The sequence below is a fragment of the Berghia stephanieae genome, chromosome 5 (assembly GCF_034508935.2).
Source record: "Berghia stephanieae isolate SIO BIC M18660-M18661 chromosome 5, UCSD_Bste_1.3, whole genome shotgun sequence".
Taxonomy (NCBI): domain Eukaryota; kingdom Metazoa; phylum Mollusca; class Gastropoda; order Nudibranchia; family Aeolidiidae; genus Berghia; species Berghia stephanieae.
The window spans coordinates 18,481,443-18,498,702 of NC_088364.1; the positions used below are offsets into that span (position 1 = coordinate 18,481,443).

General features: G+C 35.0%; 1 protein-coding gene across 1 annotated transcript; it reads right to left on the reverse strand.

Annotated features, from left to right (window-relative positions):
• Nucleotides 1-268: 268 nt before the first annotated feature.
• LOC144972543 (AP-4 complex accessory subunit Tepsin-like) lies at nt 269-17,029 on the reverse strand. The gene is made up of 12 exons (XM_078913871.1): nt 16,931-17,029; nt 12,058-12,130; nt 11,343-11,434; nt 10,751-10,844; nt 7,093-7,160; nt 6,212-6,305; nt 5,428-5,496; nt 4,099-4,320; nt 3,251-3,407; nt 2,431-2,638; nt 1,721-1,915; nt 269-544 (listed from the first exon to the last, which is right to left on the reverse strand). Exons 1-12 carry the CDS (start codon nt 16,979-16,981, stop codon nt 437-439), a joined length of 1,431 nt encoding a protein of 476 aa, XP_078769997.1. The 5' UTR covers nt 16,982-17,029; the 3' UTR covers nt 269-436.
• Nucleotides 17,030-17,260: the final 231 nt, after the last annotated feature.

A 17,260-nucleotide genomic window follows, 5' to 3' on the forward strand; every position in this document is an offset into this window, starting at 1 on the left:
AAGGACATGGCATCTGAGGCAAAAGATGTGCAAGAAGCAACAGGAGATCGGAGCGAAAAAAAATGAGGAAAATATGGACACTTTTCGCACAACACTGTCATCGGAGGCCCTCGAATTCGTCCTAACACAGGTATGTGTTTCAGAGGTCTAAGGGAAAGGAAGGCTATATACAAAAATATATATATAGATAAATATATAGATGGATTGGTGGAGGGATGGATGGATGGATGGATAAATAGATACATCCTCATCCCGTTCTCTAATTTCCTTTTTTGGTTTTAATCTGCCACATTTTCTTGAATGCTATTTTCAATCTCTTGCACCTGATAGGCCTACTTTGCCTATACTGTATTTTGATGACATCATTTTGAGTCTGGCCCCCTCTTCACACAATCTCTGTATGAAATGTAGATATACTTCAGAAGAGAGACATGAATCACATCACGGGTGTCATCAAGGATGCTGATCTTGCTAATTCATTGACAATTTGTGAACTAGGAATAATGTCTTTGTGAGATGATAGTTGATGCAAGATAAGTATAACCTGAAATAAAAACAACATGAAACAATAAATAGTGACTATAACATAAAATGCTACATATTAATTCTCTAGGCAACAATGTTCAAATAAAAAATTTACCTAAATTTGAAGGGGAAAAAATGTAACAATGTTGTTATAAAACTTTTTTACATCATGATTAGTTTTAAATATTTTCATCATCATTAATCTTCTTCCAAGAAACGTCATTATCACAAAATTATAAATCTGAATATTTCAATTTAATACTGGTATTTCAAATTCAAATCTCTAATGAATGTTTCTGTATTTATTTTCTCTCTTTTTTTTTTTCTTTCAAATTTTGGAAGGTGCCAATCAAAATATGGAATCATTTTAGACCTGCCAAATTGAAAACTTGAAATTTAGTGATTTTTTATGTCAATTTTTAGTAAATTGAAAAGGAAACTAGTAATTTCTGAAATCGTGTATGAACAACCACAATTTTACATTGATAATCACTTCAACATTACATCGTCATGCTTATGTGCTGTAGAAATACTTTATTATTGTTATTATTATCATTATCATCACCATCATAATCATCATTCTTATTATCGTAGTTATTAATACTATTATTATCATCATTATTATTACAGTAGTAGTAGTAGTTGTAGTAGTAGTAGTAGTAGTAGTAGTAGTAGTAGTAGTAGTAGTAGTAGTAGTAGTAGTAGTAGTAGTAGTAGTTCTTCTTCTTATCATTATTATTATTATTATTATTATCTAAGTATTACTGAGAATTAAAAATTCTCAATTTTCCATAAAATTTTGTATTTTCGTAATTGACCATGAAATTTGTCTAAAATTCGTAAGATTCAGCCGGTATGTCATTAAAAAAAAAAAAAAAAGCTAGGTATTAACTAAACACCATGCAGAATACAGTAGTTTTCCTAAACAACATATTCAAAACCAAAAAAAAAATCCACATCTGGATGGAGACAACATTTTATAATTCAACATCATGAAAATTACTGGAAAGGAAAGAGTTAACTGAGGCTTAAATAAATCTAATATTTAAAATTTCAAAGAAAGTCTAATCTCTAATCTGTCTCTGTGAGATAAATGTTTATTTAAATGTCACGGAAGTGAGCATTGAGGCAGGAAGTAGAAGATAAAAGAATAGAGAAAATCTAAAAAGGACAGACACCAAAAATATTTTATTACCTTTGCAGCTTTTGTTTGTACAGCCCGCCAACTGGCATAACAGTCTTTGGTATCACTATTGCTAACAGTAGATATTTCCTCTCCTGCCTTCGTGAAGCATGCAACCAAATCAGATTTGCACTTTACAGCCAAGGAATCAATATTGATCAACTCTTCCTGGTTAAAGACAATACCCTCTAACAACTGCAGACTTCTCTGTGAATAGAAATGAATCAAAGCAGATCCTCAAGGCGAATGCCAAAAATAAAAAATCTACATTAAGTTTTACCAGTGTTGCGTTATCTGTAAGGCTCAGCACGTGATTAAATGGTTTGCTTGCCAAAAGTTAGCTTGCTTCTTGGTTTGCTTGTTACTGTTGATTTTTTTTCTTTTTCTTCTCGAAGGAAACAATTTAACAGTTTAACATGTTGGTGAATTAATTATCAATAATGGGGATTATATTGTTCTTATACGGTGGATTTTATATCAAACCCCTATTTCGACTTGATCTTACCATTATTTCCTTTTTTCTTCGATTCGATAATTTTATGTGGTTGACCGTTATTGACTGTGCTTTAAACTTGAGCTCATAGTTACCAGCTGCAATATGACTCTATATATGTTATCCATTAATAGTTTAAACATTTATTGATTCTTTTAAGACTGCAAGGGTTACTCTGTGGAGGTTAAACAGTTTCTTGAACGTGAATTTCTACTTATATAATACTTACAGCAACTATCACAGGGTCTCTATGGACGAGGTTATCACAGATACAATCAAGAACAATGGCACATCTCAATTTACAGCACTTCTCTAGAAAGTGGGCAATGTCGCTGTTTGATAAATATTTTATTCCCTGAGCAGAGGATGTTGGCTCTTGAATCATCATGTCTTCAAGCAACATTTTTTCATCACTGATTAATTCTTGATGCTCTTGCCTGTGAACAAATTAGAAAAAGTCAGAACATATAATTATTGATAACCCAAAATCATGATTTATTTATTCTCAATAGCAATAGATTTTCAGTTAACAAACACTATTATTTGTGTAAATCATAACACATCTTGTAAATTGAGCATTAAAAAAAAATTAAAATTGAGTATTTATAAAGCGCAATATCCATAAACATGCTCAAAGCGCTTTCAAATGGTACTAAGCTAACAACAATTAACATGGAGGACGAGACAAGACGCCTGTTTGGTGATATTACAATTTTTCTCCAGGCAGAGACAACTTTGTTAACGGCCAGGTATTCATTTTACACCTGTACAAGTGCGGTGAGAGACTGTGAGTAAAGAGGACTCAACTATGCACCACTTAGAGCAGGAGTCAAACCCTGGACATTCCGATCCAAAGGCCAGTGTCATACCACTAGACCACATAGCTGCACATATCCATTGAAAATCATCTCTGCTCTCAGAACTTTGCCTGGATTTAATCAGGACATCTGGTAAATGAAGTTGTCATTTCTTTGATGTAGTCATAAACAAATGGAACTTTAATTTCTTTGTCTTTTATTATCTCCCTACTGTGTCTAGCAACAAAATACCTATCAGCAGATTCCTCTGATTCCTGATTCTCCTGAAGGGCTTGATGATCTTTATCACTATTTAAATCATCAAGTTCTGCATCACTGCCTTCATATTCATCATCATCATCATCATCATTCCAACCACCTCCTGCTTTCCCAGGAAAATGTCGAGGAACTGAAAACCAACCCCATAAAAAATATTATATATCAAAAATATGTCCAGAGGCTTAACTGATAAACGGGACTGACAATTACAATTGTTTGATACTCTTTGGCTAGGACACAAGCATATTGCAACAGATTTGTTGCCAAATTATAATTAGATCAAGACACTGATTCACTACTGAAGATTAGAGAGGACCTATATTAAATTTCAATGTAGCTAATCAGGATCTTTCAGGAATGGGTTCTTGCATCTATAATCTTAAAGTTTTGTTAATTCAAGATCAATGCTACATTTCTAGTTTTAAAATCAAAACAAAATTCTAAACAAAATCAGCTAAATTTGGAACCAAAAAGAAATATGTCAAATTGACATGGGGGAGGCTAAGGTGGTAGCCAGAGATTGCCCCAGATGGAGCTAAAAGGAATAAGGAAGGAAACTTAATTAGAACAATTAAGCTACAGTAATAACCTTAACTGTAAAGAATAACAATTTAAATATTTAAACACTATGGAAACAATGATACAGTGAGTTTGTGGGGAGATGGGACAATTAGTTCTTATGATATACAAGATCCCATTGAATCTGAGGTACCTTTACTAACATTCCAAATTACATTCTTTAAAAAGTGAATTATTATTTCTCTTTTGATTCAGAGATCTTCTATATGAGAAATACGATTCAGGAAAAAGCGAATACATACCAGTTTTCTCTGTATTCAAATCCAGCCCAGGTGACATTTCTCTTGACTCCTGATGTGTGAAACCCTCAATGGATTCGGGGGTCACTACAGGAGGTTGGTAATTACTTGAGGAGCCACTCAAGTTAAGTCTGGCTAGAACTGCATTCTGACGATCAACAGTAGTCTCAGACAATTTGGTTCCCAACTTTTCTATTTCATGCAAAATAGTCCCTGCGAATCCCTCTGAAATAATAGAAATGTTTAATTTTGATAACAACAATAATAATAATAATTATAATAATAATAATAATAATAATAATAATAATAATAATAATGAACAGAAATATCAAGACCTCAAATATGACAACCGACAATAATGCACTCAAGAGGCCAAGGGAGAAAAAAGAGAGAAATTGTGCTATAAACCTTATGGATTTATGCCAGTGTCTGACATGCAAGTAGTCCTTCAGAGCCAACAGGCCCATGGAGCCGGAGTTTATCCCGGTTTCTATAGTGTGAAATGGACAATAGCAATTGCTTGTCACCCTTTGGATAGGACATTAGTCTAACAGATCCAGCTACCCAATCACTGCTGGGTGGACAGGGGGGGGGGGGGGGGGGGGGGGGTGGTCAGACAAAAATCTCAACTGCACCTGGGATCAATCTCGTTCCCTTTGATTGTGAAGCGAGTGCTTTACAAACTGAACTATAGGGACCCCCAGTTTCTGACATGAAATGAGCCTTAATGACTACTTGTTACTCTTTTTAACAGAATGCTGGCAAAATACAGTTTGAATGATTTGGCTGAAATCTAGCTGCCCTATCACTTCTAGGTGGCCAGAGGTGCCAGAAAATAATTCTCGCTATATAGAGATTGTAAAAAGATAATCTGGCATGTGAAACAATTGTTATACTGCTTGAGCTACCAATTACAAAATTGACAGTATTACCTGCTTCAGTTTGATCATTATTTTTAAGTTCAGCTTTTCTACACGTCAACCTGAATTTTAGTCAATTTCAAAACATGATCAAAATTATTATTTTGTTGACCACGCCTGTGAAAAATCAAGAGCATATACCAGATAAAAATGATGGAATTTTTTTTTAAATCAGCTTTCTCTTGAGGTAGGTTTGGTCTCCAATAAAGGAAGGCTGGATTTTTAGGAAAATTTTCTCTACTTTATTTGGCATGATAAAATATAGCAATTTCCATGGTATCTTTCTGATCTTTTTTTCAAATTAGAAAGATATAAAATCTACTCTCTTTATAATTTTAATTTTGATATTTTTTCTCATCAACTTTGGTAAAGAATAAAACAAATGTTCACTTAATAAGTATGTTAGCCTTACTTGACTGAGACATTGGGCTATTCCCAAAACCTTGTATGGCTCCTCCACTGCGAAATGGCCCCATTCCACCTGAAAAAGTCAACAAGAGAAAATACATCTATGGCTTTTCAATATAAAATTTGTTTGTACACCATCTTTTTGCATTCTGTACTCTCCTAATTTGGTCATTTTGGCATGAATCACAAAACGAACATCTATAGAATGTAATGATTGTTTCATGGCATTTCTTTTACACAATATAGAAGACGTGTTTTGTTTCATTTAAGAAAGCTTGAAACAGAATTCTAGTTCATTGTAACATTAGACTACAAAGGAGTATATGAAAAAATAGATAAAAATGATGTCAAAAACAGTACAATTTTCATCTCACCACTCCTCATTTGATATGAACTAGATTGAATCATAAAATAAACATATCGTTGGTGTCATGCTCCATGTCACTGATGCTCATATTTTTAACAGAAGATATTTTGTAAAAAAAAATTAAATAAATAATACCAACGATAGTAATCAATGACTTTCCATATGAATGGAAGGCCTCAGAATAGCGTTAATCTTGACTGTAACTGTAAGTTAAAATAAAATTGAGTCAAAACGTTCAATTACACTGTCAGAGTACATTTCCAATAATATGTAGATTAATTTGGTTAAAACAAGAAAAAAAGCAATAAAAACAGCTATATAACAAGGTAATTATATTTGAGCTACACAAACCTCTAAGTAAAAACAATCTAACATTATATTTATCAGTAGTTTTTTAGATGACAAATTCATTTAAGCTTACCATATTTCACTGGCGGTGTTTGGACATCCTCAACACTTTTACTTGTTGACTTGAGTGACAGAGGATCCAAGTTATATAGTATCTCACATAAATCCTACAAGATTGAATAGAACGAGGAAAAATTTTATTTAAAAGACAAAAAATTGTGATAAGTCAAATCAGTTAATTGTTTATGCATTTTACAAATCAAATACTCTATTGATGTCTCGGTTTTAATTTCTTTCTTAGGAGTGAAGGGTCTACAACTAGAAATTTAGCAACAGCTTTAATCAGAGCAACATTAATCATTAAACAAAATATCAGTCAATGAAAGAAAGAATGATAAACTATACTCTATTTGTACATCAGAAAGGAAAAGAAGCAGGAAAAAAACATATTAAAAAAAAACCCAGAAACATCAAAAGTCTTTAACTTCAGAAATACAAACATTAAATTTTCCATTGCTTTAACTCAAGACAATGGTCAGAGACAGCTCATATGTCAGAAAAAAAAGATGCCATAAAATGAACAACAGCATAATATGGAAGGAATGGAATTCAATGTTTTAATTGAACTCTACAGATACAGATGAATTTCCAATATAGCGGTCTGACAAAGACAGAATTGACAATGGAGCTACTTGGACCTTGATGAAGCCAAGGTCGCATCACTGTTATAGTGGTCTTGGTTACGTCTGCAGTTTAATTGAAGAAAGAAATTATAACTTCACCTAAGACGTATTCAGTCTTACCTTTCAAAAGTTAAAAATAGAAATCAAATTTAGTATTTAAAGTACACTGTCGTCATCAAAGTCAATCTAATGGCACAACATATTAAACACATAACATATTATGACAGCAATGTAATTAAAAAATAATAATGCACAATGCAATTCTCCTTACCAATGCACTATTTCTAACCATGAGGTAAGGAGTGTTTCCGTGAACTGGATGAGGAGGGCCTGAAAATTCTGAAACAATCAAATTCAAAAGAATTATAAAGACAATGAACCAATAACGAAAAACAATCTTAACAATGAAATCAAGATTTTTAAAAAATAATAGAATTCAATTACTGTTGGCCAAACATAAATGATCATCATCGCTATTATTAGTGTAGTGTATATTATAATATATATTGCATTTCCTTGAATGCATGTGTATATAAACCAAACATTTGGTAAACCTACTAGTACTGGATGATAATAATGATTATGGTTTATTGAGGGTTTTATGACAAGAATATCTAATGTAAATTGTCTTCCTCAGTCTAAAACATACATCAAAATAAAATAAATATGAACATTTTTAGATTTCACATTTCCACAGTTAATCATGCTCAATGGGCTTCACAACCACATTTCCCTGTCATACAGTACAGTAGAACTCGGAAATAGGGAGTTCAACGGGTCCACTCCTGATTACTCGCTATTTCCGAGTTCTCGCTATTCCCGAGTTGCCAGGAAAGGTTATAATAATATTGCTGGTTATTCCCTTCAGTGTGTAATTCGAGTAAAAGCCGTCACCCCTATTTCAATTTCTTCACAGAAGTGGCAGAATGCTTGGTTTTTTTTTTTGTTTTTTGTTTTTATTTTCAAGTAAAATCATGACTAGAAAAAAAACAAGAACATAGAAGTGTGTGTGTGTGCGTGTGCGCGCGAGTGTTTGTATGCACTCAGCATGTTTGATGAGGTAAGCAAGCGCATCACTCAATCACTGACCCATTGAAATAATGGTTCCACACTCCCCTCTCTCGCTGATCGTGTCGTTCGTTAACGATGCTACTCGCTGACCGATGCTGCGAAGTGAGGCATGTTGACATGTGCTTACCTCGCGCGTCGCGTGGCACCACATTAGGTGAATAATTGACCCCCACCCCCAATACACACACACGCACACAAACCCAACCCCCACCCAAATTTGTTTCGCCTATTATGTACTACTACAGACTAGGCTACTATGTAATATTACTCGTAACGAAAAATAAGAAAAGAAAAGAGGCTAGGCTAAAAATATTTAAATTGCCATTGTCTCTTGTTTTGCTTTACTTCGTTCGCAGTCCTAGGCTGGGCAGGAAATGCTCGTTATTTCCGAGTTGACCTCTTTTCATACTCACTACTTTCATGCTAATTTTATTGACTCAAATAAGGAAAAAAAAACCCGGGGATTTAGATTTTACTCGCTATTTCCGAGTTCTCGCTATTTCCGAGTACGTTACTTTCATGTTCTACAGTACTTACATTCTTACAACATCCGTCACTGCCTGTAGCCAGGTAATCATTTACACCCGAGTGAAGTGGGGAATGAGTGTAAAGTGCGTTAGCCTTACCCAAGGACACAATGTCAGGACCAAGTTTTCACCATCACTGTCATCTATTCAGCCACTGATCATGCTTAACATTGCTTTATTTTGCTACAAGACGAGACACCATACCGCTGAGCCACCTTTATTTTGCTACAAGACGAGACACCATACCGCTGAGCCACCATGCCACATGTTCCTAATGAATGACAAGTTGACTGTCATACTTTATAAATGTGTGGTGGAGATTGACTAATTTTTAAGTCAGGCCTGAAAATGGTTGGTGGAAAAATTGTCGGAACTTTTTGAACACGCGAAAATAGACACAACAGGACAAAAATATGGACACAACACAGATATGACACGTCAATTGACGAGTCAAATCATGTCACTTTCCCCGACTTATTTATAACGAGGTCCTTATTTTATGGTACCAAAGAAAAAATCCCAATTATTTAAGGGCCCAGGTCTGAGTTAGTAAAATGAAAGGAAGAGAACAATTCCTACCCTTTTGAATGATGTGTATCTCGTGCTTGATGACACAGGAAGCTGCGTATCTTCCTCCTGTTTGTGTTAAATGTTTACACTGATTCTTGTTTATTTGGATTAATTCTTATAGAAGAAGAAGAAGAAGAAGAAGAAGAAAAGAAGAAGAAGAAAAAGAAGAAAGAAGAAGAAGAAGAAGAAGAAGAAGAAGAAGAAGAAGAAGAAGAAGAAGAAGAAGAAGAAGAAGAAGAAGAAGAAGAAGAAGAAGAAGAAGAAGAAGAAGAAGAAGAAGAAGAAGAAGAAGAAGAGGAGGTGATGCGGTCGTGTGAGAGCTTTCGAAGAAAAATAATTATTTCGCATTATTTTTTTTCCGTCTTACATCCGGACGGAACCAAAGAAATATAGAGACAGAGAAATAAGAACCGGAGATATGCATGTGTGTTGGTAACAAAATAGAGAGAAACCTTCCGGTCCGGTTCGACACACTTCTGTGCGTGCGTTATTTACTGACTAGGTGTGTGTGTATGTGTGAAGACGGCTCGCGCGAACTTCACGACCTCTCTCTCGCTGGCTGTGGCACAGTAGCCAGGCAGTGAATACATCCACGTGAAGCGGAGGGTGTAGGTGGCATGATAATATTATAGCTAACAGATAGACGGCAAGTTTTGTTATGTCTTTGATGCGACAAATGAAATTGTTTTTTTTTTTAAGTCGGCATTTGAAACGGAATAAAATCTATTTTTTTCGAGGAACGAAATAAAAGTCCTTTATTTTCTTTTTTATTGGTTCTGTTCTTTGACGTTACGAATCTTATTTTTACTATTATTTTAAAAAAAAATATTAGCACTTAAGAGCAAAATCGTGCTGTCGGAAATCCGACAATAGACGGAAGATTTACAGGCCTGTTAAGTGTGCAACAGCCACTGTACTCATACTTTAAACAGCCATTCATTTGAAGTAACTGTAATCACATATTGACTTATCTAAATTGGTCCTATATTAGAAATAGACAAATCTTTTATCTAAAACAATACATATTAGATTAAAAACTGATCATAAAATAATACCATAAACTAACTCACTAACCAATTTAGTCCTCTGAAAGTTTCAAAGTTTCAGTCAAATGCCCTTTTCAACAAATTTAGATTATTAAAGTCTTTATCTCCCTTTTACCAAAAAAATCATCTCAAAGTGGTAAAATGTCGGGATGAACTACATACTGGAGACTGAATTCACAGCCTAAAATAAGAAACAATGGGCTCATTTCACTTCATTGTGGTGGAGAATAATAAATACAATTTTTTGCAATGTGAAAAATTCTAGTCCTATAATAATAATGTAGATCATTTATACCGGGCATATTCCATATACAAACAGCTCTAGGCGCCTTTTCAATACAAACATCGAAGCTACAATAACAGGTCATAAGTACAAAGAACATGCTTAAGACACTCATATCATTAAAAAATAATCCTCAAAAGGAAACTGGTTTTAATCGATCAAAAATTTCCGAACGAAATAAGTCTTAATTTTTCCATTCATTTTATTTCTAAATTCACTTTTCAGGGTCCAAATCTCTTGGACATAATATTGTTTTGAAGCAGTGAGTCACAGTCTGCTCTGAAACAAAAGCCATTTTGACCATTCCCTTCAGAAATTTGATTCATGACCCAAAGACGAGGAACTTATCATCACACTTATTGGCTCTGCCAAATAAGGTGAGAGATGATGCAAAAATACAAAAAGTAATTATAGTACATACTATGTACTCACTTATGCATTCCTTTATGAAAGATACATGTTGTTTTAGACCGAGCTGAACTTCTTTGCTGCCGTTTTCTACCACATGTTTCATAACTTTTAGAACCTGAGAAAAGATTGGATTGAGAAAAAAAACAAAAAAATATTAATCTGAGAAAATGTGTCAAAATTACGTAAAAAGAAATTTCTTTAACCAACTGCTTCCAAGAAATTTAGAATTTGAATGGTGACGATAACAGTTTTATGCTGAAAACCTTTCAATAAGTCCAAATTGATGGTTTACATGTGGTGGAAATGTCACACAATGAAATAGTTGAATGATGAAAGAAAATTTTGTTTCCTTCCAAGTGAAGGAAATGATGTATAAGAATTTATTTTTAAAAAATCTGAGCAACTTATTCCATTTGTAATTCTTTTCTTTAATTTAAAAAAAATGGAGAAATCCTTGGTAGCTTTGCGATATTACACTTTCAATGTCATTATAAATAGCCATACTCCTCACTTACTGATTTGTCTATTAACCTTTAATCACTCAAAAATTTCTTTAAAAAAGAGAAATTAGGGATATTAGGGACCTCCAATTTCATATGAAATCTTGATCTACCTTCAGTTTAACATGACAGGATGGATGTCGGAGACGATCTACAACAAACTCAACAAGACTTTCACAGTAACCAACAGATTCATAGCTAATATCTGGAAAAAAAAGTCAAGGACAAGGATTTAAAAAAAAAAAAAAAAGTGTATCATTAATTGATCATCAAAAACTAATATAAAGAAACTGTTTGAGTAACTATCTACAATGCAACTTCTGGATAACAACACCCCCTGGATACCGACATTGATCTCTGGTCCTGATTTTTTTTGCTTTATGTCATTAGTAATAAAAAACCCAAAATAGCGACATATATTTTAGTAAATCCCCTGTTTAGTGACATCGGTATATAGCAATAATTGGCAGTTGATAACGATGCTTGATACCCGATTCTCATCATCCCGTACTTTTACCAATAAAAAAAACGCTTTATTTTCCTCTCTCAATGAGATCGCTTTGTTACCAATCAATCAGAACACATGTTTACTACACTGCATAGAATCAATGCTAGTTCATATGGAACCACAGCAAAAGAAGTTTATCAGTGGATGGAACTGTCAAGGGTCTATTAACATTCCAGGTTAGTCTGAGGTCAGTGGTCTAATAAATTTGTTTTTTTCCTTTGGGTAAATATCATTTTAATTGAGATGAGCAAGTCAGTATATTTACTATTAGTCATTGAGGTGTTGCCTGTATGTGGAATTTCAGCCCTAGTTTGACTTACCGTTTATTTCCTTATAAAGGTAACTTGGTGTTGGAGTCTCATCATTAGATAATGCTTTCTGAAGAATGTTTATCTGGGTGTAAATAGCAAAAGAGACAACTGCATGATCCAGGTTTGAAATTGTGGCAAAATCTTAGTTTTCTTCAAAATGAGAAAGTAAAAGAAAAGCATAAAAACTTTGCTATCTTGATTATTAGAAATTTTCTGGCATTCTTGTCAATTTCTCACAGTGTACGTTGGCTTTACTTAACAGCTCATGGATCTGCTTTATATTTTGAAGAGGACACTTTTTCTCCATAAAAATAATTATTTTTAAAACTGAAGCAAAATCTTCTGATTGTTCTAAAATTTATATCTTATAATTGACTTGGCCCCGGTTTATCTAGAAGTGCTCCTCAAGATGTTCCCTGAAAAAAAAGTTTTAAAGCCATTCTCTCAGCTCAAATCTGGGTCAGATCATCTTAACTCATGATAAATTGAAAGTGTGATTTTTAAAATGGAAGGACTATCGTAGTTTCACGGCACATCTAAAGAGGTGATTTTATTTTTAATTATCGGCGAACCCCGCCCCCCCTCAACCCAAATTAATCATTAATTCAGATACAATAAGCTGATAAAACTCAGCAAATTGGTTTTGATATAATATTAGAAAAACCACACCACTTTTAAAAATGAGAATTATATTACATAGTAATAGTTATTGGACATTGCAACTAATAGAAAGTCCATAATGGCTAAAAGATTAAGTATTAATATTAATATAATAAAAGTGCTGTGAAACTACGGAAATCCTCCCTTTTAAAAATCATCCTTTCAAAATTAAAGCCTGTAGTACTCCATGACGGTGACTTGATTCTCATGATTTAGATTACCACCTAAGTCAGGCCAGTAGATGAGTACAGGTAGGCATTTTGATAAAATTTTCAAACTCAAAACCTCTTAATTTTATCAAATAGGTGGATGTAACTGGACATAACATTGCTCCTTTACGACAAACAGTTTCAGATATTTTTCTGTTGAAAATTTTAGTTAGTTTTATAGAGAGAAAATCTGTGATTTCCCAGCTTCCTTTCGGCCAGCACCTCATGGCAATCGGGAAAGTGAGTAAAATAAAATATAGAGTGCGAGTTTATCAATTTCAATAAAATTTGGCAAAGCTATTCCTCAATTAATTGTCTATCGAGGTACCGAGTAAAATTAAAATGCATCTCTAATTTTTAAAATTCTAAAGTGAGTTTCACCAGTGAACCTATTGGTGGCCATTTCACTTCACTTATGGCCCATTGAGTTATTGGGATGTTCAGTTAATTCATCCAGTGCCGGACTGAAATTCAGAAACTGTAGTGCGAAGTGACAACATCAACTCGAGCATTATATATCTAGTATATTGATTATTTGCATTTAGTTTGAAAAGTCATATAACATTCGCCAACCGGATATAGCGTACTAACACAAAAAACAATGTGTAATCTGAATCTTTAAAAAAAAAAAATTGGAGCTTTCATGGGCATAGCATAGCGGAATAACAAGCTTACTACTAAAGACTGAAGGCGCTCCAAAGCGCTTTACAAATGTTCCCTGACCAACAGCAACACATAACATGTAGAACGAGACATGACGCCTTTTAGGCGATATTACTATTACAATTTTTCCCCGACAGAAACGACGCTGTTAACTGCCAGGTACTCATTTTATACCTGAGTACGGTGATTTAATAATAGTTGACTGATGTCTGACTGAAAACGTCAACTGAAAATGAAACGCCTACAATTACAGTTGTGACAGTGTCTAGATATCTGTCCGGTCGTGGATGAATTAACTGAAAGTCATTAGACTACTGGACTGGGTTTATCAAAGTCGACGAAGCGCCTCTCATAGATCAGCTGTCTCTAGAGAGCTGAGCCGGTGTTACCAATACTTAGCTTCTATAACCAGGACAAATAATTCGTTTGGACAGAAAAATAAATAAAAACTTACCGCTTACCGTCAAAAGCAGTTTAGATTTGAAGATACATTTGTTTTCTATCAAAAAACATTCGGTACTAGACAATCCTTGATGAATTTCAAAAGTTGTGTTTGAAATTATATCCTAAATATTTTCATGATTCATTCCTCGCTAAATCGTGTGTTTTTCTCGTCTGACCCATAGGTTGGTGCCCCCTAGTGCCAGCCGCCTGCCGCGCAATAGCCGCGCAAAACAAAGGTTTTTTAAAAAGTTTATTGAGAAAAAGATACGGAAAAAAGTGTCCCTAGATAGGTATGCAATTTGGTGCATAAGTGCAGTAAAAATTGGTGCGCAAAATTAGTTCGTAGAGGATGCGAGACTGTGTGTGTGTGTGGTGTGTGTGTGTGAGTATGTCTCTTTCTTTCTTCCTTTTTTTTTGGGAGTGCCTACGTACACGGTAACGGGGCATCTAGCCTCAGGATCTATGTACACGTAAACCGGTTTACCGTTGCAACATTCTGTCAGTGATGGTCCTCGCTGTCGTGACCGCGCGCGCTCGTGTGTGTGTGTGTGTGTCTGAGTTTTTTTAAAATCAAAACAATTTTAACCATTAATGGCGAGATTCCATCTTACACTCCCCAAACTCCAGATCTTAGTCTTAATGTTATCATTAAAAGACAAGCTTTGCGATTTATAGTTTAATTGAAGCCCGAGTCGAAATATACTCTTACTACTGCTCTCTTGGTGGAAACGATTTATTCTGCATAAGCAATCTGGAGAAAAAAATCAGTGTCACTGTAAAAGGTTAAAATTTCACGAAGTACGCTCCGTGAACACCGCTGTAACAATCCTTTGATCTACGTCATCAGGCAACCCATTGTTTCTTTCATCTTTACCCATTCCCCCTTACTATCCCCCCATCCCCCCGCCCATCTCTCTCTCTCTCTCTCTCTCACCCTCTCTCTCTCTCTCTCTCTCTCTCTTGTCATAATGTTATCCCTTCCCCTTCCCATCTCAATGTAAAATAAAAACGTTCTGTTGTTTGCAGATACATGTATGATTGTTTTGTTTTCTCTCTCTCACTAGGCTAGGATTAAAAACCAAGACATCAGGTAATGGGTGTCTAATGCCAAAGTATAGATTCTCTCTTTGGCCAATTTAGTCACGCATGTGGCAGTCCAGCTATTTACTATGTTCTGCCTATACCACACAATAATGGGATTTTGGGGGGTGGGTACGAAAGAAATCAAGGTCATAAGTAACCGTGCACAAGAGCTGTATAGGGAATTGGTTTCTGGGGGTCTTGCAAATACCAAATATTTTATGGAAAGCTTTTTCGAACTCCAAGACGTCTGGTTTGTTTTGCTATCTTGGAACAAACGAAACAGAGATGTCTTGATGTGTGGCCTAGTTGTCTGATTTTGTGACCTGGATGTAAGGTTTTGTGACTTAGATGTATCCTTTTGTGTGTGCAAGCCATGCGGGTAAGTACGGCGATAGCTTGCCAGTTGAGGAAAAAAAAAGGAAGAAGCAGCGTATCCGCATTTGAAAAACAAAACAAACAAAAAACTGAAAAAACAAAACAACTTAACCTTTTAAAGGCGAATATCAATCTTACTTGGACCAAAAATAAAATCTTACCGTTTTCATCAAAAGACAAAAAACAAATTACAATTTAAAAACTTGAGCTTTTATATAGAGCAATATCCACCCAACGTGCTCAAAGCGCTTTTTATCAATATTCTTACTGCTCTTATGGTGGAAACGTTTGTTTTTTCTGCGTTAAAAAATAATATAAATGAAGACTATTATTTGAAAAACAAAAAAATCAGTGTCACTGGCAAAGGGTTAATTGCAGTACTCCTGCATCCAGTGAGACTCCTACGGCACTTGCTAATCATAAAAAAGGAAATAGCAGCAATCAACAATACTAAGGTGAAAAAAAAAGAAGAAAAAAAAAGGTGGGTAAGGGGGGAAGAGCAAACCCAGTAGCAATGCAACCTTTTAGCGGCGAAATTCGATCTTTGACCTAACACCAAATCTTCTATCATCAAAAGACAAGTAACGGCAAAACTATTATAGACAATTGAAGTCCGAGTTGCGATAGTCTGACTACTCTCTTGGTGGAAACGCTGTATTCCCCGTTAACAATAATAAAGATAAAAGCAAACTACTATCTAAAAGCAAAAAATTAGCTTCGCTGTTAAGGGGTTAAGAACACCTGCAACTGCAACTGCCAGCATCCTTGAGATGTCTACGTCACCAAGGTCACCAATCGACACGTCTCCCTCTCGTCGGCATGCACCCCCCCCCCCCCCCCCCCCTCCACTCTCACGGTGGTGGTGGCGGCGGATAAAAAAGGCCTTTTTTTCTTTTATTCAATCAACTTGACTGCTGGTGGACCCTCGGCCTCTCTACAAGTCCAAGAAATAATACTCACTTTTTCTCTGCTCCAACGAAAATATCTACCCCCTACCGGTCTAATTATTTGTAGCAGACGTCAAATTTCTCAAAACGGTCACGTGACACTGTAAAAACAACACAGGAAGTCCATGAAAGCTTATTTACGGCATTTCCTTTGAACCGTGTAAACAACAAAATTTCGTTTTCATTCGACTCAACGGGTCAGATTGGCCGGTATTTTTTAACGAACTACAGTTCTGAAAACAAAATGTTTCTTAGAAAGGTGAAAGATGCTAGTTTTTGAAACAGAGGTAGGTTTTTAAAAAAAATCTTTATATTTTACGTGAATGCATGCTCAAGGCGAGTTGGACGTGCAGCGGAGGTTGGTCGGCCAAAGGCCCACCTCTCTAGTCTCTAGACCAGACCCGACTGATACTGAAGAAATTGAAATGAATACGAATACACTATGAATCTATGAAGACATTCCAATTCCTCATAGTTGTGGTGGGTCATTTTACAGCTCACCTTATTCACAAATGATATCTTTTGCGATGCAAAATTTATTGAACTGTTCATGTTTCAATTTTGCAACTTAAAAAATTTCACTGCAAGCATATTTAATTTGAAGTGGTTATTCAGTATCAGATACTGAATAGTGCTTTGCCACTATTCAGTATCCATAAGGAACTCTTTTATTATAGAGAGAGTGAAAAGTGCGACAATCTCAGTTGAATGTACCTAAATAAACTGCTGACCTACTACCAGATTGAACTCGTGCAGTAACTGTCAGCCCGATTCAAAGTTGTAGAAATATTTTGATCGTTATTATTAAATTTCTGCTATTGTGCAATTAAC